The following is a 12,500-nucleotide window of genomic DNA, read 5'->3' on the forward strand; positions in this document are numbered from 1 at the left end:
AAAATGACTTCTTGACAGCTGGTATGAAAGTCTCACTCCTAGGAGTCAATGAATGGGTTTAGCATAAAACTACACTGATACGGCTTTTGTGAAGGGCAAATTGAAACCTTAGTTGGTATTTAATCGTGGATTAGAGTTCATTGGCTTTTGAACAACTTGGCCCTGATAATAATTATTAGAATTAACTTCTTACTAACCGAGCGCAAGGGCTGTACTGGGGAATATTGGCCCGAGGTCATGGTAGTGCACTCAGTCCGTACAAAAACGACTGAGGGCCAATATTCCTCAGTACGGTCCCGAGCAAGTGAGGTTAGTAAGTTTTTTATTATATGGCCTTTTAATTACCTTTTGTTTTGTTTTTGCAAGCCCGTAATCGGCCTGTGGGCATTACAGGAGAATAATGCCCTACAATTCAGTCACAATTAGCCAATCAGAGTGCGTGTTATATCGGCTACAAACACAAGCCATGTAATAATGTATGTTATTGAATCAGTGATTTGTAAATTTCTTTCAAGGTAAACCTTTTGACAAAGTTTTCACTGCTGGCTGACTGTCAAAGAAGAGCCAAAAAACTTAATGATGCATTGAGAACGGCCACCACGCAGGTCTTGATATCTGTGAAAACAGGCTCTGATGTTTCCATAGTTAGACAGCAAGTGAAACAATGGACTACATTAAAACATGAAGTACTGAAAAGCCTTCAAGATGAAGAGAAACAAGTCGAGAGACCGAGGTTTGCAATGAGAAAAAAAAAAGAATATTCATTTGTTTGTTTTAGTAAAATAAAAGTAATGTACAGTAACATTAACAATAATATTGGAACCTTGGTATGAGAGGAATTATTTCATTTTCTGTATTATCATGCTGTCATTTGGTAATTTTATTTTTAAAAGTTTCATGATATATAGCAGGGATCCACGCTCGTTTTTTTATCAAAGTCGTAAGCTTGGCTAGTGCATCTTGCGACATACTTGCCGAGACAAATTTTGGGTTGCCCGAGCAAAAATACAGAAGAAAATGGTTGATAAAATACTTATACATGTAACTTGAGCGTTCACATTTTATTTTACAATTTTGTCAGAAATGACGAATTTTAACACTGGAGTTTGGAGTTTGTTTTTTGCACTGTGGGAACCCAATTTACAGTGGTCAATATCTGCCATGGCAAAACATACTTCAATGTAGCTTACAAAGTTACGATTCAACGACCCAAACTTTCGACACTCGTGGCTAGTGTATTCCTTCAAATGCTACATGTACCAAAATTATGTGTCTTTCCTGTTAAAGCAGCAGGTTCTGCTCCACTTGTTTTCAGTGTCAAAGGTGTCGTTTCAATGCTGAGAAAAGCTGCATGTTTATCCCTTATTTTCTGAAAGTTTCCATTGAATGAAAAGCAATCAGAACAAAGTACATTGTGGCATTCATGAAAAGACATTTATTAAAACTTCACTCATCCAACGGACAACCTTTGGAGTTATTATACTCATCTGGATGGGTTTTTAGTCATCTGGGATGACTGGACGACTGCGAATGTGGATCCCTGATATAGTATAGTAGTAACAACTTCAGATAATCTAAAGCCAGGGACACTACAGTGGTTGGCAATTTTGCTCGCCAATCATGGTGAATTTAGTCCTTGAGCAAATTGTGGGGAACTTGACTGCTCCATGGGACAGGCGCTTGGCAAATTTTCTGAGACTATATCACTTTCTTTTGTTTCCAGACAATTTAAAATAGTGTTACTTGTAATTGAATTATTTAGAAATTTGCTGTGAGGAGGCGCACAAGTCAAAATGCAGTGTTGCCGCTGATTTCAAACAGGCCACATTTACAATGACTGCACCATGAAACTAAAATTAATTTGTAAAATTTTTTTTTGTGATTGGAGAGTATAAAATGCTGTGTCTCACTAGGCTATTGTAGCTTTAAAAAGATTGCGCTCATAGGGATTGTTTATGTATTTTTCGGTTCAGAACCCTGTGCACTTCCTTAGCTGAGCAAGAAGACACGGAAGATATTGATGGTGGGCAGCTGTGTTTGGTTCTTCAAGAGGAACTTGCCTGCTACAAGGCAAAAAGGTGGGGTATTATTATAGTAATCAAAAAAGTGTGTGCTTAGCACTCTGCAAGCTCACATGTAGCAGACTTCAGACAGGACTTCTCCAGCATAGTCAAGATCTTTGATCTGCAATATACATTTGTAGACTAGTGTTTTTTTTTTACAATATAAGAGATTGTTTCAAAATCTTTCCTTACCAACCTTATTTTGCATATTCCTTTCCCTGATACCGTAATGGTTCCTGGAATGGAAGTACCTGGCCAGGTTTCAGAAATTCTCCAGACGTGAGGGTTGTATTCTTCTTTGGGCGTGCTCAAAACATACAAACCCCATGGAATTTCCACACTACCTCCTTCCATTCTTGGAATGTGGTCAACAGTTGATAAGTGTAAACTTTAATTAATAATTTCAGGGCTGTCTCTAGCTCTTAAAGAAGATAGGGAAAGGAAAGTGGGAGTGGTCAGGGGGTATGGTGTTAAACTCATTTACAGTAAGATCTGGCTATGCCCTTTAGTGACAGCCCTTCAAGCTTTGATTGTTCTGTAAAAAGAGTCATACGAAGCACTGAAATGCCAATCTGTTGTCAAATTTTTCCCAGCTATGATACTGCAGTGGAGCAGATTGCTGTCATTAAGCAGCTTTTGGAACTATACATTGTACAGGCGGATGAGTTTGCATATGGTTCCAGCATGATAGAACTGGCCATAGCTCTACACCGTCATGGGGATTCAGCACAAAACAATGACAGGTGAGTAGAGTGGGAATATTACTAACAGACTCTACAATTGCCCAAAACGTTAGCAGAATACCAATTGATTATTTAAAGCCAGTCTTTATAATAATAATTGTTCAAATTTACATATCCAGTGATAAGCCTTTTTAACAGTAATCTAGCCAAGAGATTTGGTAATGGGGCTGTCTCTGTTTCTCATTTATTTTAATTTGCAGGTCTGCACTTGAGTGTTGTCGAGAGGGTACTGCTCTTCTTGAGCAATTATCAGACAAAATGGCAGAAACCAATCATGATGAAGAGTGTTATTCATCAGTTGCACAGGACAGACTTGCAGCCGCTTATCTTTGGCAGGCATTACTAGAACACAAAGCAGCAATGGAGAAGAGACAAACAGAGGAAACTCTGGAACTCACTGAGAGTTTTGATGCAAATGAGGTGTGGCTGTTAATCACTTCTTGCAAATTCACTCCCCCAACAGAGTTGCTGCTAGCTAACATTTTGTACAGGCAGAGCTGTCTACAAGCTTTGCAATCCATTGGCGAGTGCATAGTGGTCCAAGAACTCATTAATTTACAGCTTTACAGTTTTCCAGTCATCAGTCAAATTAAGGGTCATTTCAAATTCACAGTACTGTACACTGTAGCTGTAAGGAGCTTTTAATTGGAAGTTTTCTGCGGTTTCAAGTACTACACATGTAATTTCCCTCCCAATGCAGCCTGTATTTTTCAACACAATGATTCATTTACTCAAACTGGTGACTGGTGTGAGTGGGTGTGATATGGCTACAGGAATTTATCAGCAATGGGATGTCTTTTTAGAGAGTGGCTGGTCACATAAGCCTTGCATAATACAGGTGCTCACCTTCCATTTAAGCCAAGTTTAGTTTAATAGTGGTTTGAAACACTCATGGGTCCAACTACATGTATCTCTGGTTCCCTCCTGGCCCCGTCTTTTAGCATCCCTCTCTGTTTTGGAGTCATTGACATTGGTGTAGTCAGCTGGATCCCTAATGCTAGCAATAAATTTTCATGGTGTATGTAACTATGTAATTTGTTTAAACAGCTTGATGTTGTTGGCCTGGAAGAGGAGTTTGTGTCATCTCTTCATTCTGCATTAGAAACATGGGTCGGGTTGGTGGAAAGATCCATGAAGAAAGGCACTGATGGAAAGGTTTGTAACCTGACATTTACAGTGTGACGCACCTTACCGTGGTCACCCAGCAAACTTTCACATTTGACAATTACGTGTAAGTACATGTACATCAACTCAAACAACCCATTCAACGGTGTTCAACTGCAACAGTGCGAACTTTGCAAGGAGGGGTGACTGTCAATCAAATTCACTCACCCTGATTGGCGTATAAGTTATAAAAAATTTTGTTAGGTGGCCACGGTAAGGCGTGTCGCACTGTAATAATAATAATAATAATAATTTTTAAAAAGTTAAATTAAAAAATAATAATAATAATAACAGCAACAAAGACCTGGAAATAGAAATAGCCCGCATGTGGCGGATGAGGACAGTGGTAATTCCTGTTGTTGTACTGTAGGTGCCCTTGGAGTTATTAAGAAAGGCACTCAAAAACATCTCAGTGAAATCCTGGGCAGGCAATAACAACTTCTGGAAATCCAAAAAACAGCACTTTTGGGAACAGCACAAATTCTGAGAGGTTTTTTCAATTGAGTAGGTCGAACAAACGCTCCTCTAGTGCCTTGCTGGTAAGGTGGCTCAAACAAGTTTCAACACCTTGTTATCATCATTCAACAGCAATGTTATGGTACCATGTGAAACATCAATTATTTCTGAACAAGATGCAGTCATTTTTTTTACGTAATAAGCATTGCAAAAACACCCTATATTTTGGCTTTATTTGCTCATATCTGAAAAACAAACCCAGTGACCCCCAATTTTTATTGCACAAAGTGATCAGCAAGCCAAGATGAAACTCTTTACAAAGTTTTAAAAAAGTTCTGTGGAGTGGATTCAGAGCTACCTTAAATTTTCAATTAGTTCAGGTGGCTCTGAATCTGCTCCACAGATTTTTTTTCAAACTATGTAGAAAGTTTCATTCTGGCATGCTGATTACATTTCAGGATAAAAAAATGGGGTCACCAAGTTTTTGGGATATGAGAAGCTAAAGCCAAAATATGGGGTGCTTTTGGCAGGGCTTTCACAAAAATGAGCAAACCTTTTTCAGCAATAAGTGAACATTGTAGTTTCAATCCTTCTAATAAGAACACCTTAAATAAATACATTTTCTTGATTATGTGGAAACTGGCTTCCGCTTGAGCCAGTCCTTAACAAGGAATTTTTTTTTTACAATTTTGAGATTTAAAAAGTATTTCAGTCTATTTTTTTTTCATGTCTGGTGGTTTTTAACACTGATGAAATTTGACAGTTAGGCGACTCTTCAGTTTTCATACCAAAATGAAGGTACATGTGTAACTAGAGGAAACATTAGAAAAATAAGATTTGTCTTTTGTCTGTGAAATACAGACTTAGAAACATTCATTTAAAGTGGAAATTTCCCCACGTTTTATACCTGTCCATTCTTTTCATAGATTGAATTGCAACACTTTTCTAATCCAGAGGAGAGTTTCCATCATTTATTGACCACTGCTGGCATGTTAGGTCTTGTCAACCAGGTAATAATAGTACTGATGATGATGATGATGATTAGGAGGAGGACAAAATGTAAAAATGTGAGGACTTGAACAGGAAAATTCATACAAGTCATGTAGGCACTGGAACACTAGACATTCAGGTATAAGTGCCTGTGGTGATAAGGGGCTCTGGGAAGTACATGTACAACAAAGAAGGTTGGATGAGTCAGTGGGTAGAAAAACTGGTTATTTAGTAATTACATGTATATCAATACCACGCTCCTGCTGAAGACTGCAATTAAAAAATTACTGGAAACAGGGACCCACCATTGATCATCCTCCTCCTTCTTTGCATGGTGCATACACTGTACATGTATAAGGCCATAAGGGAACCCACAGTCATGGGTTATTACTGTCTTACTGCGGGATGAACATGGCATGTAATGTTAGTCATTACTGAAAGAAAATTTGTTAATAATAATAATAATAATAATAATAATAATAATAATAATAATAATAATAATAACTCTTGACTTTCTGTGAACAGAGGTCTTTTCAAACCTGGATTTTTTTAGGTTTTTTCGGAAACTGCATGTTTACAATACCCATAATTTATTATAATTATGGTGACAATGATACCTGTAAATCAACATGGTTTCAAGGATTTTCTCTCAAATTTAGTTTCACCCACAACCGTATTCTATACATGTATGTTATGGTTCATTTTTTCCTGGTTCAAAGTGTCATCACATGTTAGGGAAAAAGAATAGTATCAATATTTTTATTGCTGTTTTGATATCTTATATGAACATCCCTGTTTTACCTGCAGCCAGTAAAGAAAACATGTGCTCTTCACATGGCAAGCATCCTCTCTAAAGCAATTGGCAGCACCAGTATTTTGGAAACTGGAGTATGTGCCTTGAGTGAAGCTGTTCATACCATGTGTGAAGTGCTTAATATTCATCATGCAAGTTTTCTGCTCCGCAATGCCAGTGAAATGCTTGATAACTTTGTGTCAAGTGACATTACTAAAGTTCAGTTCTTGCTCGCTAAGAGCCACTTCCTGTTGTTGTCAGGCAAGGTGAGAATGTCTTTGAAATACATCCTTGTTATGCAGCACACAAAGGCCTGGTGATGTTTTAGTTGTCAGTGGTTTCAATAAATACATACAGCTGAAGAAAAGCAGACATCGGCTACTTCAATCAGAGAAGTTGGCTACTTTTTCCCGGCTTAAATTGAAATTAATTACAGACAGATTCTTTCAAATATAAGACTGACATTAATTTTAATTAGTTGGTTACCCTTCTTAAATCATCTGCCAACTTTGTATTTTATTGAAACCCCTGGTTGTATAATGCATAAGTACTGTTTACAATGAGTCAGATAATGTGGACAGGCTACTGACAGTACATGTAGATATGTGTTAAGGACAGTGCCTACTATTGTTATTGCGCATTTTATTCGATCTGTGCATCTTGAGATGCTCGGGTTTTCTATGGGATACAGGGGTATTTTAGACTGTTTAAAACCATATGGAGAAAGCAGAACTTTAGCAAATGAAAATTGTGGGTAACCATACATTTGTCAGAGATCATTAAGCTTCAGTTTGGAAAAGGATGCCATACATGTACAATGCTTTGTATTTTTAGTCTTTTGGCAAATATTGTTGATTAATATTATCTTTGAAAAATGGGTGCTTACCCCTAACTTCCTTTTTGGATTTCAATAACTCTTATTCAGGTCTGCGTTTCCTGCATATTCATAAACCAAACAAGAATATGCTTGAATTAAGTAGCCTAGCACCGTCCTTAAGCTTTTGTAAAATGATGGGCCATTCACTCATTGGACTTGCCATGCTTCATTGAACTGGTTATCCATTGTTTTATGCAAAGAACCTTGTGCAAAAAAGTACAGTAAGATACTGGTAATGAAATTTTGCAGGCAGTTATAGGCATAAAAATTGTCTGTAGTGACTTGGATAACTTAAATGCGACTACCGGTAAGTGATCCAACAATTTGTGACTGTGTGCACTGCACATAAAAGCTTTCTCAAGGAGAAAATCATTAATTTATCTCTTCCTTCGCAGGCTGAGAAAAACACTACACTATGCTCATTCTAGATCTATAAATAAAATTAATGTCTGTTACTGTGTTTTGCTTTGTTCTCTCAACTGCATATGTATATTTCATACTAGTTTTCCGAGGGTGAGAACTGCCTGAAAGAAGTGCTTCAGAGTGGTGCCCTGACACACAAGTCTTACAAGAGTCACTTGATAAAGGCTAGATTGAAATCACTTTGTGCAAAATACTCTGTTCTTCCTGGCAAACATCACATGTTGACTGTTACATCTGGTATGTAGTACTTAAATTAGCCCTAGTACTTATACAGATAGCCAATTGGAACTGGGAAAAAATTGTGAGATGGCAATAAATGATATTACTATATCTAGATAGATACCCCAAGTGCCTCTAATAATCAGGCAACAAAAATATAATGACAGTGGTCATGAAGCTATCATTAAAAAACATTGCAACATCTATAGAAGAGTTTACAACAATATCATAGTTTTGAGTCTTTCTCCAGCCTTTCCTCTTACACTCCCCTTTTCCTGTTGAATGCTTTTTGAATTTAAAGCTTTTTGTTGAGACTACAACCATCCCTAAATGTTTTTGGGGAAAAGTGTCTTGGGAGTACACACTGTACATAAGTAACATGATTCTTTTACATGTATGTTCAGTAGTGTCAACTTTGGCTTTCACGATGCCACTCTTAGGTCTTCTTCTTATCCTCCTCCTTCAAGTACGTACTAAAGTTTGCAGTAGGCTCCTTCCTTCCTTCCTTCCCTCCTTCCTTCCTTCAGGTGGTTAACATTTCAGATGAAGGGTCAGTTCATGGCACTTTTTTCTTGGGCATTGCTAACTGGGTTTTCATGGTGCAATAGGTGCCGTTATACACACCATGGTAAATTATCCTGAGGTGCCTCGCGCTTTGGTTTAAGTATACCGTGTTAACCAGCGGCCACACGTTACAAGGATAACCAAGGTAAAAAGAAATCTCACACAGTTCATTGGTGGGAAACTTAATCACAACTTGATCAGCATTGTGATTGGCTCTTGTTCCTCAGGCATCAAAACACCCTTCCAACTTACCACATGCTTTGTCTGATCTTTTTGATGTATCCATGGAAGTTTACCACAGGAAATTTGTCTTGGGGAATGTCAGGTCACACGCAATAAATACAGTTTTCCGTGGTAAAAGGGTTATTTACCGTCACGGTGGTGAAAGTGCCCCGTGTAACCGCACCTTATAATAATGATTGCACCATGAAAGCCCAGTTAGCAATACCCAAGGCAGTTGGTGATTCTTGATGTATGTGACCCTTGATAATTTTTTCCTTTCTTGAAGATCCTGGTCTTGGTTCTGTGACTCCTTTGGAGAGTGCTTTGGATGGTTTTTATAAACTGAGTCGCGTGGTGGAGGAGGTGTTTGGGGAAGACACTTTCAGTGTTAGCAAAAAGAAGGAAAATCAAAAACAAAATAGCCAAGGTACAGTGGAAGATTTGAATTTTATCAAAAGGATGTATATCAAAGTCTTTCCAAAGCCTCATTTCTTTTTTTACAATTGCAAATTTGAAATTATTTTGTGTGTTTGCCTTTCACCACTATTTTTTTTTTTTTTTTTGGGAAAAAAAAGGTTCCAGTTCTTTTGTGCTAAATGTAGTTGAATATTTTATTCATTAAGGATGTCATGGAAAGTACTGGGAAATGTCCCCTGCAATGGACACATGACAATGGCAATATAATGTAATTGACAATATGACAAACAATGCCGATGTTACAGGATTTTTATCAGTTTTTTTGCTTTATTTTGCAGGAGAAGGGTCTTTGATTCCCTCAAGCCATACCCAGAGTCTTTTCCATTTGTCACTCCTAGATGACCTCTTGTCCTCACTCTTACATGTTGGCCAGCTATATTTTCATCAGGGTGCAGTGAGGGAAGCATTCAGGCAGTTTATTGATGGGCTCTCTCTGGCCTGGCACTTTTGCCTATCGCACAGGTATAATGAAATCTCAACAAAGAAACTGTATTATGAAGTCCTCTGTATAATCAGTTATATTCTCGAGTCATGATTATTAACATTATTGTATGGAAAAGAATGTAGATTCTACAAAGTTTCAGTTTAATAAAGTAAAATCAATTCCCCTGTCCTTTTGGCACTTCATGAATTGTGGTTTTTGGCAAACTATTTTGAGGTTCCTAATGTGTATCCTCAGTATCCTTTAAGTTCTCTGTGGAGATCTTAAAAGATCCTCAAGATGTTTTCATAAGGGGTCATCCTACAGTTGCAGTACATGTATGCTGAGGCATGCACATTTTTGATTACTTGTTTCCTCTGTTTGTGGATACCATGGAACTAAAGCAACTGCACTAAACAATAGATTTGACCGATGAAAAAACAATCAAACAGTGTTTATGTGCAGCATGCATGGTACATGTACATGTAGGTCATTTTGTTTTGATTTCTCGCAGAAGAGCAACACAAATGGGTCAAATTCAAGGGTACTACAAGTTAAGATTATAAAAACATGATGTACATACTTTTTCGATTCTCTATCTTTGACACAATGCCATTTCCAACAACTAATCTTCCTGTATTACATATTTAAGGCATGGTATGCATGTACTGAATGCCTGAATTGGAATAATGTCGTAAAACAGGTTGTCTTTGGAATTCATGAAGTACAATATGACTACGATTTTTATGTTAAGTTCTCTACTGATAATTATCATTGTGCAGACTGTAAATCAAAACATATCACAGGAACATCAATGCCTAATAAAGAGCAGCAGTGTGTATCACAAGTGACCACACCTTGAGACAAACGTAAAATAGCTGATTATCACAAAGAACGAATTTTATTCAAAGGTGTTCAGTTGCAATTTTGACGTTTCCAGTGGCATTCATGGCATCACTGTTTAAAATCCCTATAATTTTTTTAAGGATTTCAGATTTTCTTGTCAACATTGCACAGTTGGAACTAAAGCAAGGAAAAAAAGAGAAATGTCAAAAGCGGCTTGAACAGCTTAAAGGAATCCTGCAACCTGTTTTGAGAGCATCCATTGATTCCGAACTTGCTGAAGAATCCATTGAACAACCAGAGTTTATTGGGCATCCAGAGTCATGCAAATGTGTCAACTGTAGTGATACAGCCCTTCACACGATCATTATCAAGTACTGCACCTGTCTCTCTGGGTATTTAGTATCACTCTCAAGACCTGAACAATCAATGCATGCGTTAGACATAGCTGAGACAGTTTGCTTAAGTGCTCAAACTAAGATGACGAGATGTCTTGATAAACTTGATGTCAGTCTGCATCTGTGTGGTAAGGGAGGTGCTCAATCAAGTGAGAACCGATTGAATGGAATGCAAAAGAAAGGGAAAGCAAAGTCAGCAAAGGGAAAGAAGCAAAAAGACCCTGAGCTTGTGAAAAACCATTTAGTTGGTGTGATGTTCAGTCAACATCAACTGATGCTGCAGTGCTTGAAAGCAGAGCAGTTCCTGTTGAATGGAAAGGTTGAAGAAGCCAATAGTGAACTTTCAAAAGCCATAGAAACCCTAGCCAGTGCTGAGGGTGTTTTTGGATATATCCCAGTGTGCTTGCTCCATCTGAAAGCATACTTTCTTTACCTCTCTGGTGTAACAGTCTTGCTTCTTAACAAAGGAAATGTCAGGGACATTTCTGCTGATTTTCACTGGTTTGCTAAACATCCAGTTAAAGTTAAAAACACTTCAAGTGAAGACACTGAATTGAAGGAAGATTGTCCAGTAGCTGCACCAGTTGAAGATGAGATTGAAAAACCCAGGAGAGGTTTAAGTCGGAGAGGTAAAAGCTCAAAACCTTTAGATGAAGCATATTATGAGAATAACACCAGACCAACATCTTCAAGAACCAAGAGCAGAGGAAGAAGAAAGAAAGTGCAGGAAACTGACATGGAATGTGATCATTCAGATGAAGTAATTCAGCAGAAACCAAAGGGGTGTAGGAGTGTGTCTGGGCATGTCAAGTCATCTAGGAAAATGAGTGTTGACAAAATAGGTAATTTTGAGAAGTTTCCATTTCCTTATTTTTAAGTCAACAAATTGTAGTGTTGCATTATCTGAAAGGTAAGGAGGTGCGGTGGCCTCATGGTTAGTGCACTCGACTCCAGATCGAGTGGTCCGGGTTCGGGGCCTGGCCGGGGACATTGTGTTGTGTTCTTGGGCAAGACACTTTACTCTCACGGTGCCTCTCTCCACCCAGGTGTATAAATGGGTACCGGCGTAATGCTGGGGGTAACCCTGCGATGGACTAGCATCCCATCCAGGGGGAGTACAAATACTCCTAGTCGCTTCATGCTAAGGAAACCGGAGATAAGTGCCGGCCTGATGAGCCTTCTGGCTCGTAAGCGGAGACTTTACCTTTTTATTATCTGAAAGGTAGGGTCCTTGGGGACAGGAAGCCTGAATAATAATTATTATTATTTGATCTCATTTCTGTGTTTACTGTAAGTACAATACAATGTATAATGTATGTACTATGCTTTATAGATTTATTTGAAGAGTACAGCTAAGACATGAGCCTGTGCGGGTGAAGGACTCTCCATGTGATCATGAAAAGTGTACATGTATCCTGGTAGCAACAGAAAGAATAAGATATCATGTGAAAGCATGAATTACACATTTCGAAATGCTTTGTTGGTTTCATACAAAGCAGGCTCTCAAGGTGTAGGAAAACAAGTCCTTAGTGAGAAACTTGACTCACTACAAAGATGCTTAAGAAATAAATTTTAAATGCAATCAGCTACTCAAAATGGTGTTGAGGATTTAAAATCTTGAAGAAATATAGTAACCTGCAAACAGCTTTTGGTGTCCGAAGTGGCATCTGAATTTCTAATTTTCGAGTGCTTTCCAATACCCGTTAGGACTTGCGTGTTCCCTCGTTATCTATCAATGACTTCTTGCAATTATTGTTATCTAGCTCCAGCGTGGCTTGATCAAGTCATCAAGCACTGGAAGGAGGCATTTGATCTCTGCACAGCTTGTCCTCCAGCTTCTCAATTCT

The 12,500-nt window shown here is 38.2% G+C and overlaps 1 protein-coding gene across 1 annotated transcript in view; it reads left to right on the plus strand.

Moving 5' to 3' along the window:
• Positions 1 to 12,500, plus strand: part of LOC138038258 (separin-like) — a 38,429-nt gene that overhangs the window by 5,958 nt on the left and 19,971 nt on the right. Inside the window, exons 5-16 of the mRNA XM_068884062.1 lie at positions 516 to 733; positions 1,974 to 2,078; positions 2,657 to 2,806; positions 3,007 to 3,226; positions 3,854 to 3,961; positions 5,353 to 5,436; positions 6,224 to 6,475; positions 7,590 to 7,746; positions 8,801 to 8,941; positions 9,270 to 9,453; positions 10,399 to 11,495; positions 12,417 to 12,500. The exon at positions 12,417 to 12,500 is cut by the window's right edge and continues 130 nt beyond it. Of these exons, the coding sequence (XP_068740163.1) occupies positions 516 to 733; positions 1,974 to 2,078; positions 2,657 to 2,806; positions 3,007 to 3,226; positions 3,854 to 3,961; positions 5,353 to 5,436; positions 6,224 to 6,475; positions 7,590 to 7,746; positions 8,801 to 8,941; positions 9,270 to 9,453; positions 10,399 to 11,495; positions 12,417 to 12,500 (2,800 nt within the window). The remainder of the gene's footprint in view (positions 1 to 515; positions 734 to 1,973; positions 2,079 to 2,656; positions 2,807 to 3,006; positions 3,227 to 3,853; positions 3,962 to 5,352; positions 5,437 to 6,223; positions 6,476 to 7,589; positions 7,747 to 8,800; positions 8,942 to 9,269; positions 9,454 to 10,398; positions 11,496 to 12,416) is intronic.

The sequence above is a fragment of the Montipora capricornis genome, chromosome 1 (assembly GCF_036669925.1).
Source record: "Montipora capricornis isolate CH-2021 chromosome 1, ASM3666992v2, whole genome shotgun sequence".
NCBI lineage: Eukaryota > Metazoa > Cnidaria > Anthozoa > Scleractinia > Acroporidae > Montipora > Montipora capricornis.